Raw genomic sequence first — 23,774 nt, 5'->3', positions numbered from 1 at the left:
ATTATACTTTTGATTCTCTTCCATATTTAAATGTGTAATTTATTGGATTCTGGTCTTTTATTTCAGTTGCAAAAGAACAACAGGCCAACCAGGAGCAGCAGAAAGTGTTGATGCATAGTGTTGAAGTCCAAGCAACACCTGAAGATATAGAAAACCATGATATCTCCAAGTTAAAAACAAAGCAAAGCAAATCCTCTCAGGAAACTTCTAGGTATGTATTGCTTACATTATGTTTGAATCTAGAATTATATATTTATAAAAAACAATCCTCTTATAATTTTTTTAAATTATTTACTTTGTAAAGTAGTGTCCCAATTAACTTGATATAGTAGTTTAGTACTGGCTCAGATGAAAACCCCTATAGAATGAGACTTCAACATAAATCATTGTAACCCTCATTACGATCAATCTTATTTTATGAAGGCAAAACCTGACAGTATTTTAAAGAGAATTGGTAATGTTTTTATACAGTTAAAAGTAGAAAATGGATGGCTTGGCCACAGCTCTCGTTTTTATCTAATTTTTTGGTGTTACAGGATACCATTAAATTAAGGCTAAAATAAGGTAAAACACTATACAATTTATGAAATATTATATTATATAAAAACTTTTCTGACATATTAATGTGAAATTAATCATTAATTAAAGTTGAATTTAACTTTGTAATGATTATTGAGACTTGAATTATTTTTCAGTTGACCAGTACTGGCGTCTCAAATCTGTTTGATAAACAAAATATGTACATCATCTTCATAATTCTACAAAAATATTTCAACTTATTGCTGCTCTATACAAAAAGATGCATTGTTTTCATAAATATATCAGTGAAATTGCTCTGTTCAAAATATTAGTCAGAGCTGCTAGTTAGTAGATTAACTTGATTGTTCCATTTTAGTTAGTACTGTGTGTGAACAATTGACGTAACAATTTGAAATTATTTCAGATTTTAATTTGATGTATGTTAATGGAAATGAGTTAACAGCATACACATTCTTTATTAAAATTTATGAAGTTTAACTCTTATTTAGTCAATTAAACGATAACAGATAAAAGTGAAACTTATAATTATAAGGTTGTAAAGAACATAATTTACTTCCAGAAACATGCTTATTATTGAGTTTCTCATAGAATTTACATAACTCCATATTACACTGCATGAAGTATATTAAAAAAGAATCCAGCCTTTTTCATTCTTAAGAAGGGTGAGACGTAACACAATTTTGGAATAAATATCCAATGTTTATTCATGAATGCACAACACTGACCTTGTCACTCTTGGATATTTATTTTTAGCCTTTTTAATAAAGTCTAGTCCTTTCCTTGCAGTCCTTATGTTCAAGATCTGTTAAAAAATAACAAAACTTTTTTTACAGGCATTGAAATGATATTTCAAGTTAGTATCACAGTGTAGTGTAGGAAATAATGAACAATCATCTGCGAGTATATGACAGTTATTTACTTAGTATTTAATTATTATTATATGACAATTATTATATAGTATTCATTTAAAGTAGGTATTGTTTGATGTCTTATTGTATTAATTGATTGGTAGTACAACATTATTATTATTTTTGTGATGAAAAACATACATAAAGAGTTGCACTGAAATTTTATGTTAGTGTAGAACGTTTTTCTCAAAATGAACAAAATGATTCATGATGCTTACTCTCTTGAGCTGTACACAATACAAGTGGTTCAGACATTTTAAAAGTGGTCAAGAATTTACTAAAGATAATCCTTGTCCAAGTGGACCATTGATGTTAATGAAACATTCCACTTTACCCAAATAAGTAATTTGTGGAACTCAAATCAACATTAACAGTTCATGAGTAAGCAGCAAAAACTGGGATTTCAGCGAGTTCATGTTATAAAATCCTGACTGAAAAATTAAAAATGCCCTGTGTTGTTGCCTTGTTCATTCTGTAAATCTTGGTACAAGAACAAAAAGACAGCTGGTGAAGTGAACTCTGGAAGTTTAAAACCATGCAAATAATTTTGAAACAATCTTGCTGATGATAATAACTGGTGATGGGACATGAGTGTATGTGTATGATATGAAAACAAAGTCAAGTCTCTGTCATCTACAGTGGTCGTAAAATAATTGCAGTCCAAAAAAGACATGCAAAGGTCTTTCAAACACAGAGATGATATTGACAATCTTTTTTGATATCAAAGGCTTTCTTCATGATGAGTTCCTTCTACCTGCAGAGTAGACAGTCAACTGCCACTAGTACTTATATTACAAATCATCAGATGTCTTCAGAAAAGTGTGAAGAAAAGAGACTTAAACTTCGGTGTGAAAATTCCTTCCTTCATTAGACAAAGCATCAAACTGTTGTTGGCTGCTGCTGATTTGGGAGTTTTGTTCGTAAAAATTGCTTATCCCTCATCTAACCTGGCTCCTGCTGCCTTTTTTATTTCCAAAATTAGAATCACCTGCTGTTAAAAGGACAGAGATTTGAGACAATAGGGTTCGTAAAAGAAAATTTCCAGAATGTTCTGAAAACTACTTCAAAAAGTGCATTGAAGAGCTTCTTTTTAAAGTGGAAGGGATGTTGGAAAAAGTGTGTGTAACGGGAAAGAGATTATTAATTGTACAATTCTGTATATATTCAATAAAATTGTTTTTAGATAAAGTTAGTTATTTCTTTTTAACAGGCCTGTTATATCAGTCAGCAAATATATTGATTTATTTTTTCTTTTAAAATTGAAATAGCAATGAAATTTATTTAAAAAATTCAACGCTTCCAAATTTAAGTTTTACTCAAGACAACTTTGCAATCTGTTCACTAATATATAGGATTATTTCATAAAATTAAAAATTTATTGTCTTTAGCATTGGCAACAATAATTATTAAATAAGAAATTTTAAACAAATAACCAGTCACCTTCATTTCCCATAATGAATTCCACTTACATGCTGCATAATCTTGAATGGTATGTAGGGTTGTTATATATCAGTTTTGATACCAATCATCTCAAATTTGATGACATTTAGTTTATTTTCATAAGGATATCTACAACAGATTTTTTCTCTTGACTGCCCTGGTTTTCATTGTGTGGTTTAAAGTTAGGTAAAAATAATTTGTTTCTTTCTATGACTAATTTTTCTTTTAAGGTGCAGATTGCATCTTTAAAAAGATTTGTTCTTCCTATTATTAATTCATCAATCGTAAAAAATATTTTTAGCATTAATAATGAGGATTTTGGAAAAGAAATACCTGAATACAAGGATAGCAACAGAAAACAACGCTTTTACCATTGCATTATCATCTTTATGAGGAAACTTTTCATACACAAAATATCAGTATTACATGTTATTATCTTTTATGACCTCATAGGATCATTTTAGTCGGTTCATTATCCAAGTCTCTTCAATGGGAATGTTTGGGCCTTGTGGTCCTTTTAGTACTTTTTCTTATGTTCCGATCTTTTTGCCCTTTCTAGAGTTGAAAATGTTCATGTTGGGGTTTTTTGTTGCAAGTGTGAAGTGTGTTTTTATTCTTGATTTTCTTGTTTAATTTTATCTTATCTGTGGTGTCTTATTTCTCTGATCCATCTGTATATATGTTTGCCCCTTGCCTAGTGCTGTGCCTAGTATACTAGTCATTGTATTGTACTAGTCTGTTGTGCTTGCATTTTATATACAAAGTGTCACATTAGTAATCAGGTGATGTCATTTGGTTAGATAGTACAACATACCCCACTCACCTGTCCCACCTAAGCCAGCCAACAGTTTGATTGATAAAGACAGGAGCAAATCTTCAGCTCGCTTATTATAAATACAAAAAAATACAAACAAATTTGATAAACCATCGAACAGTGTTTGAGATAGATAGATAGATAGATTAATTCTCAATTATCATTACTTTAGTATTGTTATTTTTTTATTATGCAATAATGGAATTATTTTAATCATGACTGAGGATGTGGGATCCTGTGAAAGTACTTAAATGAAAAATGTAGGTAAAATATGTCTTCTCACTTTTCTGTAGTAGGTGGTTTATTTAATATAATTTAACAGTACAGAGGAATAATATGAATCTTAAAAAGATTAATTTCAGTAAAGTAATATAATGTATATTATATTATAATACTTTATAACTTAATAAAGTAATATAAAGGTGTGTGTATGTGTATAAATATACATATAAAATTAATAATTTGACAGAAATGAAAGAAAATTAATTAATGTAATGAAAGAAAGAAGGTGTTTATGCACAGGCAATGCACCAGTTAAGTTTGCTCTAAAAAGAAAACAATCTTTTTATTTTTAGAATCAAAATTTTAAAAAATAATTGTGTTGGTATTGATTACTCCTGATAGTAATAGAGTGAGGATGGAAGATTCTTCATTTACACTTGATTAAACAACATAACTGAAAAGGTTTATTTCTTTAGCAAAATTCAATCTTCATTTTGCACAACTGAGAAAGAAGATTTACCAGTTGATGTTTCATCAATGAACTTAAATGAGAACTATTCCTTTACATTATAGGATGAAGTTCAGGACGGCCATTGATTGACCTTATTCATGTACATTCCATCCTGTAATCTTGCACTCTAGATATCTGGATGGAGAAAGATATGTTCAGGCATTCTGTCTAGACTATGTTCAGGCTATCTGATGTTTAGAAACTATATATCATTTGTGAAAACCTGAAAAGGACATTGGCATCCAAAAATACTGTTTTTCTGTTTATCTAGGATATTCACTACTTTATTGATGCTGTATTGCACATTATAAAAATAAGTACTCGATTAAGGAGACAGCCTGAAGCTCAGTTACCATTGGTCATTTTCTGCTCAATGCCATGGAAAACCATAATATGATTTTATATGATCAAATATTTAATTTAATTTAATTTCTAAAAATATGTAGACTTTAACCAGTCTATCCTTGAAAAGTATATAACACTTCCTGCTACATGAAGCATCCATAACTGAAGCCAGCTGTGACGACATTCTTCAAAAAATGTAGAGGCTAGAATCAACCCTAATGATAAATCTGCACACAACAGTTTCAGAATCAACACTGGATATTATATAGCGAATAATGTGATAACTTTTAGTATTCTGGAACTGTGTTAAAATGAACAAATAAGTTGTCATTTTCAAGTTTCTTCATCCTAATGGGCCTCACCTTTTTTCTCGACCAAGGCTACAAATGTCTTGTCCTATCAAGTTTCATATGTGTTGCCTTGACCCCCCCTCAAACAACATCTGTCACTCTCCGAATATTGGATACTGTTAACCAGAAAAGAATGACAGAAGATAATAGCAATAAGAAATAAACTTGGATAAAAAATATTGAAATTTTTATGTAAAAACAATTTTATTGGAAGTAGATTAAATTAATTTGTGTTGAATTGATTAGTTTTTAAAATTACTTACATGCTTATATTTACTAATTTAATTTTCTTAATTATTGTTTTACTTTATATATTATGAAAATTTGTAAAAACAGTTAGCAAAAATAATAAAATTTTAAAACAATGTTGATTAAAATTGTAATTTAATAAGTTTGCTTTTTATATTTTTAGTAGAGCATTTTGTTAAGACTAACTAGTATAAAAAATATACATCATAATTTTTTTTTTTAGATTCCTAGAATGCTAGTTCAGTAACCACTAGCCTTAGCAAAAAAAAAAAAAAAAAAACTGCCAGATAAAATTAGTAAGAATTTTAGTTATGACATTTTATTTAACTGATTTTTATTTTTAGAAAAAGAACACAAAGCACTCCAGAAGAAAATTTTGGATTGTAGATAGAAGGTCTTTATTTTTCTAGAATGGAGTAGAAAAGCAATGATAATAAAACGTATCTTAAAAATTATTAGGGAAAATATTTGCTTGATTACTTCTTTTCCTTTCATAGGTAATTCAGTTATAAACCTATGTTTGTCTCAATAAACTGTAAAATTAAAGAGCTTTCTGTAGGCTCATGATAAAACCCTAGAAGGTTCTAGTATTTAATTTATGAAATCTGACTTAAATTGTTAATACTGGAAATTTCTGTTGTGAGTGATTTATTAACAGAAGAAAGATTTTTTCTTTAAAGGTCTGTACAAATTGCACCCAAGGTATCTGAAAAAGAGAAGAATATTATATAAATTTTTAATTATTATAAAATGGAAATCAAATGAGTTAACAGAAAAATTATTTGGTGTGGTTACATATCTATATAAAAGAATAAAGAGTACCACATTTAATAAAAATCAAGAGATGTTGGGTATCTTGACTTTATAAACAGATGTGGAGTGACATAGTAGCGTAGTAATAGAGAATAAAGTTTTATGTTTTGACATTTATATTTGCCTTTTAGTAAACCTTAAAATTCTTTACATGATAGTGAAACCAAAATATTTTTGGTGTTTTTATTGTCAGCATAAAATTTTAGTCCCAACTACTGACATTAGTTGTAACAATAATAATTATTACAGAACTAAAAGTTTTTTTTTTTTTTTTTTTTACTCAAACCACATTTACTACATGTGCATAAGCATGCTTGTATTCATTTAAACCCCATGGCTGACTGATCTAGTAATGTTTGTTCATTCTCTATTTCCTGAAGAATGTAATAGGTAATTTGTGTCATCTAAATTTGTCAATTATTTTGTTTATTGTAATTTCCTTTTGTAATTATTATCTTCTATCACAATAAAAATTAACTGAGGATATGATAGCTTTTGTTACATTTAATATGGTAGAAAGATGGGTAATAGATATTAATTCATTGTATCATTTAAATAGGCTTATTAATGTTAGTTTAATTTATTAATTAAAAACAGTGTATTATGTTTAGCAGTATTTTTGTACATAATACTTTTTTATCATAATGGTTGTTACAGACGTAGAAGAGAGTATAGAACTCGACGTGTCAGCTCTTCCAGTTCATCCAGCAGCCCTGCTTCTAGACGAAGTAGGCATCGCTCTTCACAAAGGATAAGGAAAAATTCAAATAGGTTCATATCATTAATTGTGGAATATTTTTAATTTCGTTTGTTGAGTAATTTAAAAATTTAATCTGTTGAACAAGCATAAGTTAAGAAAAACTGTTAACAAATGTGTATTTTTATTCTGATTGATCATTTATTAAAGAAATTTCCTGTTTGGAAGTTTGAAGAAATTACAATTTGTTTTTCTGTCTGTTAGTTTTTTGATACTCTCTGAGTAGCTGTATTTCTAACAAACATCAATTTCTAACAAATATAAGAGATACATCTACATCTTTGTAAACTGGAAGTCCAATTAACATAGTGGTCACCATGCATCTTCCTAGCCAGGCTCTAAATTCAGTTCCAGCAAAAGTCTGGAATTATTTTATCTCATGATTTCATACAATTATCAACAGAACAAGAATTGTGACCATTTTCCTGTTGTGAATATATGATTCAGAAACATCATACCATCTGTCAATTTTCTAAGTGTAAGAAAAGTTGAATTATCAACTTGTATTTTACAGACAGAAATGATTTGAAAAAATGAAACCAACTTAAATAGCATGACCCTAAGGAAATAAAGGAGTGCACTTTTAGTGCACTCCTTTTTTCAGACAAGTATTCTGAAAGATTATTGTATAGTGTTTTAAGGTCTTTGTTGTGTTACTACAATTTTAAATAAATTTGTAACATAACACTAATCTGAGTAAATGGTACTCTTTAGAGTATTAATTTAAATTATTGTTATTAATAATACTAAAAATATACACATAAAATTGAAAACAGATTTAATGAGAATTTTTTGATGAGAACGGTATTTAAAAAAAATAATTGTTAGTGTGGTATCTGTCTGCATCTAATAGTTTTTCTAGTGCAAGTAAGTAAAGCTATAAATTTTGAGAACTTGTGTCATAATTTTAATGACAGAGTACCTTTATTAACAGTGTACTTAATTATTGAGATTAATGAAACTTTAATGGGTAAGATCAGCCTGACATTGGACCAACTACCAAATTATATTTCCATTACTGGAATATTGTGTCAGTATTAATGAACTCATTAATTTGAGAGGCTTACACATTTAAAAAACCTTCTGTTATCTTTTTTTCTTTTCTTATTTTTATTGTTGTAAAGGAAATGCAGTGCCATTTTTAATATCATGCCTTTTTTATTTTGTTTAGTGGTAGTCGAAATAATACTACAACTCAGTCAAAAACACGTAGCATTTGGTCTCGTTCTCGCTCCCCATCTTCTTCATCGCAGACATCTTGCTCAACTTGTACTAGATCACGGTCAGTATTTTCTTTATTTTTTAAAAATTATTTAAATGTTTGAATGAACTAAGATAATTGTAAAGTATTAAGATTTTAGTTTTTGATGCTTAATTTTATTTGTGTTAAACTGCTGAGACTTGATTGACTATGTTATTCACAGCTGTTAAATTGATCAAACATTGTTAGTAGTAGATGTTCTTTAATAATCTTGAACTATTCATTATGTTTTTATGTATTCAAATAAATGTTCAAAAACATTTTACAATGCATTATTGTCAAAAAAGGTAATAAAACAATTTATTTCAAATACTGCATTGGGGTTTTTATAAATATTTTTTTATAGATTTTTTAATAGAAATTTGAACATAAATCATCATAGACTACAGATTGAAGAATGTTATTGAAAATTTCTTAAATTTATATTTGTTTTATTTTTAAATTTTATTTTCTTTAGTTTTTTACAGTAATTTTATTTTCATTGTGAAACAGTATTTGAATATTTATAAAAAAAATAAAACTAATAGATTCGAAGAATGTAATTAATTATTATAGCAATTTTTGTTTTTTATTTCTGTCATTTGTGATCATTATAATACAAATAACATTTTTATTAAAAATGATAGTATCAGTTAAAGTTTAATCATGTATTTTTCTTTATGTTGCAGATCTCGTTCTCATTCCCGATCAAGGTCACCACCTTATACTGACTCTCGTCGTGGAGGAGGAGGTAAGTGGAGAAGTCGGCCCCTGTGGAGAACCAAACATAGATTTAACAAGTCCTTTAATCGTCGAGATTCATGGCGTTATCAGAGGTCTTCGTAAGTTAAACTAACATTTTCCTTTTTATTATTCTTTTTTAATAAAAAAAAAAAAAAATGTATGGGGTCATTTAAATATAGATCGGCATTTTGCCACAGCTGAAAAAGAACAGACAGTAAATGTGGTTGAGCACTGCGGGTAGTTAGTTGGATATGTATGGTAGGCATTAATAGGCCAGCCACACCTGTAGGTCACATTCTTATGTCAGTAGCAGAATGTCTGATCAGCGGGTTCCATCATCCTTTGTTCAATGAATTGTAATTCGATTTCTCATCAATGAAAGTGTCAAACTTCTGATATTTTGACTCTACTGCAGGCAGATGTTACACTTTCAAAAACCCAAGGGTTTGATTGGGCCAAAATTTTAAGTGGCCATGATGCAGTTGAGAATAAGAGCAGTTGAGAATGAGAGTCACAAACGTTCATGGACCAGCGTCAATAATGACAACATTCAAACTGTTAGTGAACCTTGTTGAAGGTGATCGCCACATAACCATCACTGAAATTGCATCAGAGGTGAGCACAAGTGTTGGGAGTATGCATACAATGTTGCAATACATTGTTTTGGATACAGTAAAATATCACTGAGATGGGCTTCTTGTCTTCTCACTGAGGCAGAGAGAAATGCCCAGAAAGATGAAGCAATTTAGTAGCTGCTGATGAGCTTTGAGGAAGAAGGAAAGGCATTTTTAGACCTTATTGTGACCAGCAATGAAATTTGCGGTCACCAAAGTCACGAAAGTATTGTGGTCACCAAATACATCCTGGAAAGCAAGAGAACAAGTATGATGTGTTGGAAACGTGGGGAGGGGGTCGATTAAGGCCAAGAGATGATCGTCAGCTAGAAAAGTTCAGAAAACTGTGTTGCTGATTAATTAAAGATATGTTGCTGATTAATTTGTTGCATGAAGTACCGGTACATGCGTCATACTACTACCATTTGTTGGATGATATTGGGACGGCTTATCACAACAAATGATACCAGAAATCAATTTGCAATGTCCTCTTCCACAACAATGCATGGCTGCGTACAGCAGCTCAGACTTGAGATAAACTCCCTAAAATTCATTGGACACTTCTTGAACACCCACCGTATGTCCAAACCTGTCACCATATGATTTCCACTTGTTTGGTTTCCTGAAAGAAGGTTTAGGAAGGAAAAGATTCAAAGACTATGCTGCAGTTGAGCATTATGTGTATAGTTGGTTGTTGGGACAGACATCTTGTTTTTTTGACTAGGGGATCAGGAAGCTACCTAACTGATAGAGAAATATATTTCTGTTGAAGTAAACTATATAGAAAAATAAGGCAATTTATTTGTTATTTTATCTAATATTAATAAAGCTATGTAATGAAATTCTGGCTTATATTTGAACGACCCTCATAATTACATAGGATATCGCTTAATATATTCTCTGTCATTCCCGTAAATATTTTTATTATAAAATGTTAAAAAGTTATACTTTAATAAATGTATTTTTTTTAAAATCATATGTTAAGAGGCAACTTTCATATTTTGTTGTCAGTAATTGTGATGTATGTGCTAGTTGCAAAAATAAGATTTGTATTCACTCAATTATTACATGAATTTTTAGCTTTAGTGTTCATTAGTTATAAATAATCTAAACAGTAGATAGAAGATATTATTTTTCAAAAACACCATTAGGTTGCCTAATTTAATTTAAAAAATTGTCTAAAATGTTGAGATCTACTGAAGTTAGTTTTCATTAATTTTTTGGTCAATATTTTGCTATGTAAATCTGCAAGATTAAATTAAGGTAGTTATTTTTTTTAATATGCCATATTTATTTTTTTATTGATTTTGACAACTTTCCAAAGTTATTTTTAATTCTAAAAACATGAGTATATATTAGACTTTAGAAAATATTGTACTTGAAAAACTCCTTGCTTATCACAATAACTAAAAAAAATATTACCAACAAAGTAAACCATTTTTATGATCTGTGGCTTATTTGCTTTCAATAATCCATGTTTTTCAGATATTTGGGCAATGTTCAGTTTAGTCAGAATATTTATTTATATATATTCTATTCATATTTTAAAAATTCACATATTGGTATTTTTATATGAATTATTTGTTCCACATAATGACAATCTTTCAAAACCTTTTCAGTTACCTTTTTAATGTATTGTCCTTTAAAAGATATAGATGATCATCATAACTATTCTTATCTTATTCACAGCTTCTTTAAATAAACGATTTAATGTGCAATTAAACCATCCCCTGAGGTTGGGCAGTCATAATATTTTTTGTCATTCTTTTTCTCATGTTTTGTTGATATTACCTTGCAAAATCATTTAGAAGTTTATAATTTCCTCTCATCTCAATGCTAAAGTATTTTGATTTACATGGTTGTCATTACAATGATTTTTTTTTAATGATGTCAAGTGGTACTGGCATTAGTAGTCATTAGTTACTAAATGCTTAAAGCATATTTGTTAAATTGTCCAAAGGAACAAGTGCTCAGTGTGTTTCAAATTCAGCGATCTGTGGGAACAGATTTTATTAAATGCGTCTTAAGGCTTTGAAATATCCACCCTATTTTCATTCTTTTATTTTCACAATAATACTCTTTAGATATTCTAGGTGTTGTTGAACATGACTTAACCTCTGATTCAGTTTATTGTTTTGCCACAGCACTTTTTCAGAGTGTATTAATAGTCAAAGCAGGATAATTACTGTTGTCCAGTTGTTGTTTTAATTGATTAGGATGCTCTTTTTAAATTATCTTATGAATGCCAACAACAGATGTTAAAAAAAATATGTGTTTCTTAGTTCAAGGGTCAGTGGTTGTAGTGTTCGTTCTGGAGGAGGCAGTATTCGTGATGGAGGTTCTCAGAACTCACAGATTGAGTGGAGTGAGAAAGAGAAAATTCGTCAAGTTGAAGAACGACGTGTTATATATGTGGGTCGAATTGAAGAAGGCACAACTAAAGCACACTTGAGAGAAAGATTTAGTGTTTTTGGACCGATTGTGGATATCAGCGTTCATTTTAGAGAACATGGGTAAAGAATTTAATCATAAAGTTCTGTACAAAACCTTTGTAATAGAATAAATGAATATAGGAGATATTTTAATCATTAATGTCAATGATAATATAATATTTTTCTATCTCTATAGTTAATTTTGATATAGTATGTAGAATACTTTTGTTGTTATGTATTATCATCATCACCACCACCACCACTCATCACTCATCACTTACCACTTACCACTCACCACACACCACACACCATATACCATCCACCATTATTGCTTGGGTTTTCATTTCACAGTTGGGTTATAATGAAATTTAAAACTTTGGTGCAATGTATGTGTACTCCTCAGTTACATGTTTTTCATAGTTATGCAGGTGATGTTAATTTAATATTCTTTATCATTACCCTGGATATCTGATTGTGTAACTTCACAATTAGTAATAGTTAATACTTCACCATTAATAATTAGTAATAGAAATTTTCTGCATTAAAGGAAAACCTTGGAGGTCTAACCACATCCATGAGATTATCACTTGAAAGTCTAATTTTAAGTTGGTGGAATCAGAAATTTCCTAAATTACCAGATGACTCAATTGCCATTTAAAGGTTTTTAAAGAGACTTTAGGAACTTCTTTGACGGATATTTAAATAAAAAATTTTATGTACTCAATTACAAATATTTTGATATCTTAGGTTTAGTTGTATAGGTTTTTGAATCTGTTCATTTTGTGGTAAAAATGAACTTAATTTTTTAATTTATATTTTGTTTTAAGGTTTTTCAGCAGGTATTATGTTTGTGTATGTGAAAAGTTGTGATGGTTTAATAATTTATTGTAGTTTAATGTGTAAGAATGAAAGAATGAAACAATCATTTAGTGAATGTAGTATACCCAATATCTGACTCATTTTCCTATTATATGAAACAAATTATTCAATTTTCTGTTGTGATGTGGTTTTTTTTGTAATATTGGTTTCTATTTGGAACTGGTACAAACAGTTCCAGCACAAAACAGAGTTAGTAACACCATTCCTGGTATGGTAGTCTATAATATAATAACTTCTATAATATAATAAATAAAAACAAGGTTTTCAAATGCAAAATAATTTTTTTTAAAGTTGTAAAGCAGTAGCAATAAAGCAAAAAACAGTAAACCAATAGGAAAAGCTTTTTCTTTCTGGCTTATCTATATGTTTGTACAAAAGTTGTTCAGAAAGTTTCACAGATATGACCAAATCACTATGATGTTTGTTAAATATGATCCTTTACATGGCATGTTAGAAAGTTTCAAACTGTTAGATTCCACTTTAAAAGATTCTTCCTCATTGTTTTCGACTGTAAAAAGTGGGCTGCTGAATTTAAACATGGTTGTACATCCATTTAGGTTGATGGAATGCTTTGAATGCCCAAAAACCGTTACCTGACCAATGAAATTATCACAAAATCCATACTGTGTTAAGTGACCCCAAATGAAGGTGCTTGAGCTTGCTGATATTGCAAAAATATTAATAAACTGTTAACATCTTACATTTTGTTTTGGTTATGAAAAGCTGACCCATCCAACAGAATGCATTTAATCCATCCAAAATGCATAATAACCTAACACTTGTCAAGGGTGTACGCTTATTTAAATTCTATTCTGCTTAGTTTCTTTGGCATTTATAACACTAGATGAAACATGTATTCAGCATAACATGTCAGGACCAAAGGTAGGGGTGGAAGCAGGTGAAAATGCACCAAAGAAAGCGAAATCTGTTCCATCTGCAGAAAAAAAGCATGGGTATGGTTCTTTGGGATTCTCATAGTGTGATGCTCACAGATTGCCTGGAAAAAGGCAAGACCATCACTGGGGAGTATTATGCTTCTCTACTTGGTAAATTGAATTGTAACCATCCTTATCTGGCCAAAAAGCTCTTTCATCAAAATAATGTTCTTGCACACGTCTTGGGTTGCTGCAAAACTGCATGAACAAGATAGATGACTTCCTTCTTTGTTTGAGGTACTCTAACAATTTTTGTTAGTAGATGTTACCTGTAAATCTGTAGGATTGACTTAGACTGTAGTTAACAATGTTTTGGGAGAAATTTTCATAAATTGTTATGAAAAAATTGAGATGCTATGTTTATGTTAAAGAAAATGAATTCCTTAATTTAACCTTAAGTGACCCCAGTTGTAAATGAATCTTGCATTTTGAAGAAAGTTGAACTGAATTGACTTGATGTAACCTGCCAACTGTTTTATTTCATAAAACATAGTTTCTGGTCAAGAATTAACTTCTAAATCAGTGGTGAGGTTCCCATGTATGATAACATTCCAACCCCATAGGGGAAGACACCACCTGCCTTGTGATACTTCTGGTCGCCACACCACCAACCCCGTTGCTAGACTTGATGGGCTTTAACTAGAGTCATCTTTCGCCCTCCAACTTTTTACACTTCATAGTAATAACGTCAGGCCCCGTTGCCATGCCACTGATGTAAATGCCTTGGTAGACATTTACATTAGTGATTTATAACTCAGCTTTTGCCTTCGCTGCATGCCTCATTCGGACATCTTGAATGTCTTACATTGTTCCCCTTTGAACTAGTTAACAGAGCTTGTGGAAGCACAAACACCGTGCCTAGTTCTACAATTTACACAGCCAATTTGTGCATAAATGTCTCATAATATTCAAGGCAATTGAATAAATAACATACCACCAAAAATGTTGTTCACAATAATGAAATTTATTACTAGTTCCCTTAGTGAACTCAAACTTCAGTTCATACCACTAACTTGGTTTCATTTATGGAGTCCGGTCTGGTCTACCAGGGAGAGATGGACAGACCTCCTACTCCCACTCAGCTTCATCGCAGAGTCCCACGTGACATTTACTTTCACTTACTACCATCGTCAAGATGGCGCTACATCTCATGGCTGCATGGGAATCCATGCACTCGGCAGTGCAGTCACCATCCTGCTGACAGTGATGCTTGCTCATTCAGAAACTGCCCTTGTCAAAATGATGCTAAACCTCATGGCTGCATGGTTACCCATATCCTCGGCAGTACAGTTGTCGTTCTGCCGACAGCAACATTGTAACAATAATCACCATTACTTATTCTGACTAACTGTGGCTCGAGCCAACACACTTACCTCCAGCCATCAAATTTCCAGGCGGTCCCTAGCCATCCAGAGTGCTATTCTACTTATACCCCTTCAGTCGTTCTGCTCAGGGCGAGGAAACATAGGAAGCCAGCCACGATAGTCCATTCTCTGCAAGTCTTCCATGCATGTATCGACCAGTAGAAGTATCGTTCCACCTAACTTTTCAAGAGTCAAAACCCTGGTCTTCATACTCTCGCATACCCCAGAAGTAAGGTCTCCCTTCTTAGAAACATACCGCTTGCTACTTTCTGTAGCTAGAATGTCCATGGGTTTTTTGCCTACAATTACAGAGACTGCCTCTTCGAGGCAGTTCTGTAGCTCCTGACAACAGTTAACAATAGAAGATGCTGGGCTTGCAATAAAATGTCCCCATAGCATTGGAATTGTAAACGATGAGCCCAGACGAGCACAGCCCGTCTGGCCTCATTGTTTGGTCAGTGTTGGGCTCAAATTTGGTCAGTTCGTTGCACGATGTGCTCTCATTAACCTTTTGCACATTGTTAGAAAGAGCCTGGACAAAACTAACGCTGGGTTTTACAGGATCCCTCATGTTGAGAAATTTTCTATATTCCTGACGATCCGCAGCAAAGGACACTTCCTGCTCGGTAAAAATTATTAATGTAGTCTGTTCCTCTTTATAAGAGGAACATGCATCCTGACCATTATGCATACATTATCTTGACCAGAACATCCAGAACATTATGGCCTCGCTGACATCTTTGTAAAGAATTTGCATGTTACGATAATTCAACCCCCAATTGGGATGGATGACTATGGGCACCAAAGAGGACACTCTACGGACACCATGTATAGCCTTCCTTGCGACAAACAAGGTGCTCCCTGAATTGAAGCCTCTATGATGTAACAGTTTGGTGGAAAGGGAAAATGAGGTTACTGCATGCAATAGATCATTGTAGAATATTCAAGAACAGCAACCATTTAGTGAGTAAAAGCCACTTCCATTGTGTTCAAAAGAATGCAATCTCTACATAGAGTGATCTCTAGGAGGTTTCTGCTTAATTTTAGTGGTTTATTCTGATTGAAATAATTAAAAAGGATTGTATGATCATTAGTCCAGAAATGCGTTGGTTTTTTAATTACAGTTAGCTTTGATTTCTTCTCCAATGATAAAATGAGATAATACTAAAATTTTGAGAGCAAAATTGATGGTTTTATATGTTCTTTTACCTATTAAAAAAAAAAAAGAAAAAAGTAATCACTATTCTCTATTAAATTGTTGGTTTCCACAACACACAGTTTGAGAATAACAATTATTTTAGTTTGTCGTAAATTTGTACCATTTAATTGCCAGTAAAATAAAACTTTGCAATAAAAGTTGTAGAGGATTTAATTCTGAGATAATTTATGCAAGTAAAGTAAATTGGGAATAGAAGTTAAAGAATACAATTTCTATTTAATATAAAACATGACAAAAATATTATAATTTTACCTCAAACCATAAATGTTTTTGATATTGCAGAAAAAATATTAACCCCAAAATTACACTTCCTGCTCGGTATAAACTATTAATGTAGCCTGTTCCTCTTTATAAGAGAGGAACAAGAATGACTGGTTTAATATCAATGCTTAGTTAATTAAATTAAATAAAACAAATTGTGAAACTGATTCAAAATTGAATTTAAAAATTTATTTTGTAAATTGAAACTACTAACAGCCAATCAACAGTTAAGTTTTGTATGTTTGAATAATTTTGTTAGCTTACAAAATGAAGTAAATACAATGAATGAATATCTTAATCCAAAAATGTCTTTTAAATTCTCTAATGAAAAATATGTAGATATAATCTCCATTATGGACTTTATAATTTTGTAACGGTAGTGCACTAGCTGCTCATCGTGAACGATTTCCTAACAATTAAAGGATTAATGATGAAACTTAGAACTGATTAAGAGCTTTTTGAACCGATTTTATCATTGTAAGTTTGTAATATTTTTCTACTATGTCTTTGTTTCATTTTAAATAAACATGGAATTTTTATTTGACTTCAATTTATTTTCAATTGACTTTTTTCATCAGTTTTTATTTAGAATTAAATTCTCTGTAAATTTTTTCACAAAGTTTTATTTGCTTTTTGACAATTTTTTAGGCTGTGTAACAATGTTTTTGGTGGAAACTACTCGAAATACAGTTCTGGAGAGCCTTTTTTAATTTTACAGATCAAAATGTATACAATTTTTTCCATAATTTGTTTCTCAAAAATTCTAGTAAAAACTCATTTTACCGCTGAAGCTAATATCTTAGTGAAATTTTCACTATCCGTAGCCTGAAAGCAAAGTGTTTCAGGACCTTCATTTATATGAATGTTTTCCATAATCTGAAAGATTATGTAATAAAATGCAGCAGGAACTCTATATGTATTGCAAAATACTTACTGTTGGCCACCAAGGCCAACAGAATATGACCAGGCATCAGAATAAACAAGAAAAGTATTTAATACACATTATAATATTGTATGTGTTATTAATATTGAATTTAAATAATTAAATGTGTATATGTATGTATAATTTAACTGTTGAATTAGGTTCTAATACTTTTCAAAATATAATTATTTCTGAGATAGCAGAAATCCTGTTGTAGTGACAGTTTTTTTCTTATAATACTTTTATCAGTTGGAGACTGATTTCTATTTTATTTGTAATTATACAACTCCTGTTAATCCAGTCTTAACCCACTTCTTTCCTCTCATTCTTGAGTTAATCTCTTGAGAAGAATTGCTCATTTCACTTGAATAGCTTTATTGATAACTAATGTAAGTACCAATAGTAAGTTTATTTCTAATTGGTTAAAAAAAAAGAAAATTCAAAATGTTTTACTACTTAGTCAAATTTTTGTGTTACTGATAACTGTGTTAGGCTGGGGGTCATTTTTTTGGAAAGAAAAGAATTTTTTCCCAATAACTTCTTTGTGGACGAGTCCTGAGAATTTGAACCAGGTGTGTAAATTTTTCATAATATGGACTTATTAGTTTTCCTTAGATGTATCTTCTGTGGACTAGTTCATAACATAGCATTATGAATGTGCACGTTATACAATTTGAGCATTTTCTTTATGGCATGTTTTTGGAGTTCTACTCCTATCATCCTTGCTATGCTAAGACCAAAGGTTTTACATAAAGCTTTTATTTACGTTCGATTCTAGTACAGCATCAATCTCTCAAATGCTCAGTGAGTTCTTTTTGAACGACTTTTAATTCCTTAGCAACAAAATATTTTCTCTTAAAATTTTAATAAGAGCAAGGAGTTTTAATAAATGGCAAATGTTTTTGGCCTGACTCCAAAAATGAAAATCTTTAACCTCAGCCCCTACTTTTTTTTTAATCTTTCCCTGTGAAACTTCAATTTATTTATTAATTAAAGAAAAAATGTGGTATGGTAGTTGAAAGGGTGATGCTTCTGTTTCAGAGAAATCAAAAACATTTGATTTGTTTAAAAGTGTACAAAGAAGATCAAAGTTTTATCTTTTTTCCTCAGCCACGTGTTTGAGTTATTTTTATGAGTTCAGATCCTTAATGACATTTATCTTACATTTTTTAATATGACTGTGTACATTTATGAAATAAAAACATATGACTTATATTATTGTTCTAATAATGAAATCATAAGACACTGTATGAAAAGGTTTTGGTATGAATATAGATGAATTGCAAGATAACGGTTTCTCTTGCTCTTAAAATAATGGATTAAATTTTACCTATCTCCTGCTTGAAAACTGCTAATATTTTGCTCAAATAATTTATGCTATTACTTCTTAATTTTTTTGTTTGTTTCTTGGTTAAGAGTTAAAACTTATTTTTAATTTTATTTTTCAGGGACAACTACGGCTTTGTTACATTCGCTTACAAAGTGGATGCCTATGAGGCTGTGGAGCATGGGAATGATGATCCTTCACTTCCTCATTATGATCTCAGTTTTGGTGGTAGGCGTGCATTTTGCAAGCAGCGCTATGCTGATCTAGGTAGGTTCATTTTTTAAACTTTAGGACAAGCGCCATTCTGGTGGGTTATGTTCATTACAAATTGTCTCCAGAAGAGAAGAAATGTCATTGTAAAATACTAAGCCATTTCTTGAGTAAATTTTTATTATATTAGTGGTAACTTAATTGAAAACATTATTGGTTCATATGTGACATTTTTAGACAACAGATTAATGTTTTGCTGTACTTTCTTGAGTATATGTTTATCTACTTCTTCAGTATCTAGAAAGAATACTTGCTTTAGAAATTCTTGTTTGTAGGTAGTAATAATTAATATGCAACCAACCAAAAACTAAGTAAAACATAATTTATTTAGAATATATATAAAACTCCAGTGCAATCAAAATTTATTTTTTAAGCAAATTTATTTCTTCTAATACTGTTTCTGAAGAGAAAAATTCTATTTTAGAATAGTGATACCTTTCTTTTTCCTGTTTAGCCTCGGGTAATTACCTTTAAGATAACAATTCAGAGGATGAATAAGGATGATGTATATGAGTGTAAGTGAAGTGTAGTCTTGTACAGTCTCAGTTCGACCATTCCTGAGATGTGTGGTTAATTGGAACCCAACTACCAAAAAACACTGGGGTCCACGATCTAGTATTCAAATCCATGTAAAAATAACTGACTTTACTAGGACTTAGAAATATGTATATTTCTGATTAACAATTCATAGATTTTGTGCATGATATTGGATATAACATCACATGCTCAAAGTAACTTTTTAGTAAAAATATATAGTAATTTTTAAGTTTTTCAATAATGAAAGCTCAAAACCTTTTAAAATGATGCGTACTTGAAAAATCTCACAGGCAGTTATGGCGAGCTGTTAGTTTATGTTAACAGTGGCTTACTACCACAAAATTTGCTGTTAATAATAAAAGAATTTTGAGAATGTAAGAATTTTTAAAATTGTTTAGCATTTCACATAGAAAAACATCAAATATCATCTTTTTAACTCTTTCTTCAGTTACAAATTGTATACCAAACATAAAAATCAGATGTTGATATCAACATGAAATGACTTTTGTTATTGATTGACATTAATTCATTTAAAAATACATTCATCATCTATCTAAATTAGTTAAAAATTGAATGAAAGTTCAAAAATAGTGAAGTTTTTAGTAATTGGAACTATTAGTAGTGTTAAAAATGATATATTATTATTTTTTTAGATATAAGAGTTGATTTACTTAAGAATTATTTTGTTACAGATGGAGAAAGAAACAACATGGCCTATCGTTCAGTTCCACCACCGCATCGTCCAGATGCATCTTTTGATTCATTGCTTCGTGAAGCACAAGCTCAGTTGAGTAAACGGTCATCTGTTTGACCCTGGCTTAGAGTTAGGTATACCATATTTGTGAATTTGATCTTGTCGTTATTGTTATCCTTTCAGTATCATTTGTCACATCGTATTGAAGACTTTCTAGTGAGATCGTGCAGTTATATAATTTTAAGTATTGATTATTATTATTAAATTAAGTGAAATCAAAATTGAGGATATGTTATTGAGTTTATCATAATTTTTAATAATTTTAAACATTTGGGTTTTTTAAAATGCAACTATTTAAGGCAATAATTCGCCTCAAATTTTTGCCATTAAATTTACCCATCAAATTTTATGGGTAATCAATTCTAAAAAGTTTGTATGAATTTTAAAATATTTGATAGAAGTACTTTCCTTCATCAGTTAATTTCTGGTTATTGTATAAGTATTCAATAAAAACTCAAACTGTATGATTATATTTCACATTTTCACAATTCATTGAATAATACTGTAAACATCAGATAGAATGATACCTGATAGCATTACTCTTTACTATGTAAAGTGACATTTAAGGTCACATTAATATAAATAAATTAATTAGCCACCTGTGGAGGAGGGGGGGCAGTTACAGTTATACCAAATAATTTTGATGTCTTGGAAAAGAATGCAGTGAGTATAAGGAAAGGAAATAAATTGTTAGTAGGCATTTAAGAATATTGTTCAAAAAACAAATTTACTGAATTAAGTTAGTAACAGTCGGTAAACAATTATTAAAAATATGGTTATAATCTAATTTGATAAGAATAATTTTTCTGTTATGATAATTTTAATTCGAGAAGTAATCTTATAGGAATTTTGTCAGTCTAGATCAGCAGTGTCCAATCTTCATTAGTTGGTATATCACCACACCAGTTGTAATTTAAAGCACAATCTTACCATTATATTCTCGGTGTTATATTGATGCATTTCAATTAAAAAAGTTTGAATGACTTACAGTTAAATTGTCTTCATTTTGATTCATCTTGTGCATTTGAATTACAGTTTTACCATAAGTAAAAAAAAAAATAAATGTTTGCCATACAACTTCTGAAAAATGAAGATGAGAATAATTTAGGTGCACCTGATAGTGTTTAAAACATTTCTTAAATTTAATTTTGCATTTTATTTATACTTAGAAAAAACTAAATGGATTTAGATAACTCTTAGTGACACATATGCTCTCGAGTTTGAAAAACTACACTTTCTTAATGTTAGGTTCACTGTTGGCAAGTTTCAGGGTTCTGAATTTCAGTTAGTTTCAGTTATCTTTGATGTTATCTGTAAACTTAGATAGTCTGTAGGAATTAATAAAAAGGTTTACCCAGTATTCTGACAGTCACTGCCCAAGATTCATGGTTTATTCCCACCTTTTAGCCAATTGTTAGATGGAAGTCAATTTTATCTTTTAATATTATGCAGCAACAGACTGCAGACATTTTATGAAATTTAAGTGAGCAATCCATCACTGCTAAATTTTTTTTAAAAATTGACATTTTTTCACATTTAACTTAAACACTCCTTAAAGAGTTTTCATTTTTTATCAACGTGTAGGCAGTCAGACGTAATTAGTAAACAGATTCACGAAATAGTCATAGAATTTACCACATACTAAAATTTTAAGATACATTTTTAATTAAAGATAACTAGTTAAAAAATCTTTAGTCTGATGAATATTCATCACTTGACTATAACATGGGATGGTTCTTATATCCATTCTGGGAAACACTATTCTACAAACACCCATGAAAAAAGCTAAATTAGATTGCCATTTTGCATTTTTTGTATTTATTAAATTGCCCTAAATTTTAATTGTATAATTGAAATGTAATTGCAGTCTATGAGCTAATTTCTTCCATTATTGATCTATATGTAATAGAAATAATTATTAAATTGTTATTGGTTAATTTTGTGTTTTTAAATTGTTTGATTTACTTAAGTTAAATAAAAATTATTAAAATAAAACTGAAGAACAAGTGCTTTATTTGATAAATTTCAGGTTTGATTATTAAACAGTTTTAATTATGACTCAGTTTCTTGAATTTGTTTTATCCAAAATTTTACATTAAAAGTGTGTGGTAAATTAACTTCATACTTTTGTGTAAAAGTTGTGTAAAACAAAATGAAAAGATTGTAAATGTTTGTAAATTATGAAGAACAAAATTATTTGAAACTTAATTGTTATCTATATTTTGTTCATTTACTATTTGTAATTAATTCCTTTTATTAAATGTAAATATTAAATCCATTATGGAGAAAATCTTCTAAAAGATGTAAAAAAAATATTAATTGCATTATTTATGTTCTTTTTTTTTAAATTGAATAGTGTCCAGTTTATTATCACAAAAAATTACACTATCACTTGAATTACAGTAATGTATTTATATTTATATATCACTGTACACTGTAATCCAAGTGAAAGTATAATAGTATAGTATATATATCTCACTGTTAATTCAAATGTTATCACTTGAGATTACAGCATGCAAATCTAGAAAGCTCGGTTTGTTTTAAGTCATTTTCTTTAGAATTGTATGAAAGGAAGGAGGTTGGGAGATCATGTATTATTATTATTCATCACTACTTGAGTAATTAGTTAACTGTATGCGTGTACTTAGAATCAAATTTTTTTCACCTAAGTTGTTAAATATTATTATGGAAGATTTATTAAAATTCAGTTTGTATTTCAATATTTTCATGATAAGGATTTCTATACAAAGTTTTCATTATTGTTAATAATAGTGTAGGTTTTTAAACTGATGTTTTTAAACTAATTACATTTATATTAGATTTATTGCATTTTTATTAAATTTATGTATCTATGAGATATGCATACATTGATATGAAATATACATTTTAATGATTCCATTTACTCTGTTTTAATAAAGATTTAATACTAACATTGATGTTTTAACTGTTTAGTGATTTTTTATTTAGAATAAAATAAAAAAAAGAACAAAATTGGTGTAAAATTTGTTAAATTTTATAGCTGAAATTTTTAAAAATAGGTTTAATTTAAATATTTCGGAAATGTACTCCTCTGAACTCTGCATGTAGGTGAATTGTAATTTTATATGTTTATTTTTTAAGTTAAATATCTTTTAACCTTTTCCTTGTGTGTTTGATAATAATTTCAGTTTACTTGTTATAGATTGAAGTCGTAACAGCTTTTTTTTTACTGTTATTATTATTATTATTATTAACAAATGTGGCCAATAACTCAATTATGACATTTATTTGTGATAATATTATTTAATGGTTGTATATGTTATTTGTATTATTTATTTTCTGTGTTGA

General features: G+C 29.8%; 1 protein-coding gene across 3 annotated transcripts in view; it reads left to right on the top strand.

The window, feature by feature from the left end:
* Positions 1 to 23,774, top strand: part of LOC142330998 (uncharacterized) — a 119,959-nt gene that overhangs the window by 90,096 nt on the left and 6,089 nt on the right. The window contains exons 11-17 of one of the 3 annotated variants that reach the window (XM_075376546.1): positions 67 to 211; positions 6,850 to 6,963; positions 8,121 to 8,231; positions 8,879 to 9,031; positions 11,830 to 12,060; positions 19,008 to 19,153; positions 20,386 to 20,521. In XM_075376546.1, coding sequence (XP_075232661.1) covers positions 67 to 211; positions 6,850 to 6,963; positions 8,121 to 8,231; positions 8,879 to 9,031; positions 11,830 to 12,060; positions 19,008 to 19,153; positions 20,386 to 20,504 — 1,019 coding nt within the window. In that variant the 3' untranslated portion in view covers positions 20,505 to 20,521. Of the gene's footprint in view, positions 1 to 66; positions 212 to 6,849; positions 6,964 to 8,120; positions 8,232 to 8,878; positions 9,032 to 11,829; positions 12,061 to 19,007; positions 19,154 to 20,385; positions 22,578 to 23,774 lie in introns of those variants that run through there. The other 2 variants (XM_075376539.1, XM_075376531.1) reach the window with 2 other exon arrangements.

The sequence above is a fragment of the Lycorma delicatula genome, chromosome 1 (assembly GCF_047948215.1).
Source record: "Lycorma delicatula isolate Av1 chromosome 1, ASM4794821v1, whole genome shotgun sequence".
Taxonomy (NCBI): Eukaryota; Metazoa; Arthropoda; class Insecta; order Hemiptera; family Fulgoridae; genus Lycorma; species Lycorma delicatula.
The sequence above is the reverse complement of the archived record's forward strand: the minus strand, read 5'-3'. Positions and strand labels throughout refer to the sequence as shown.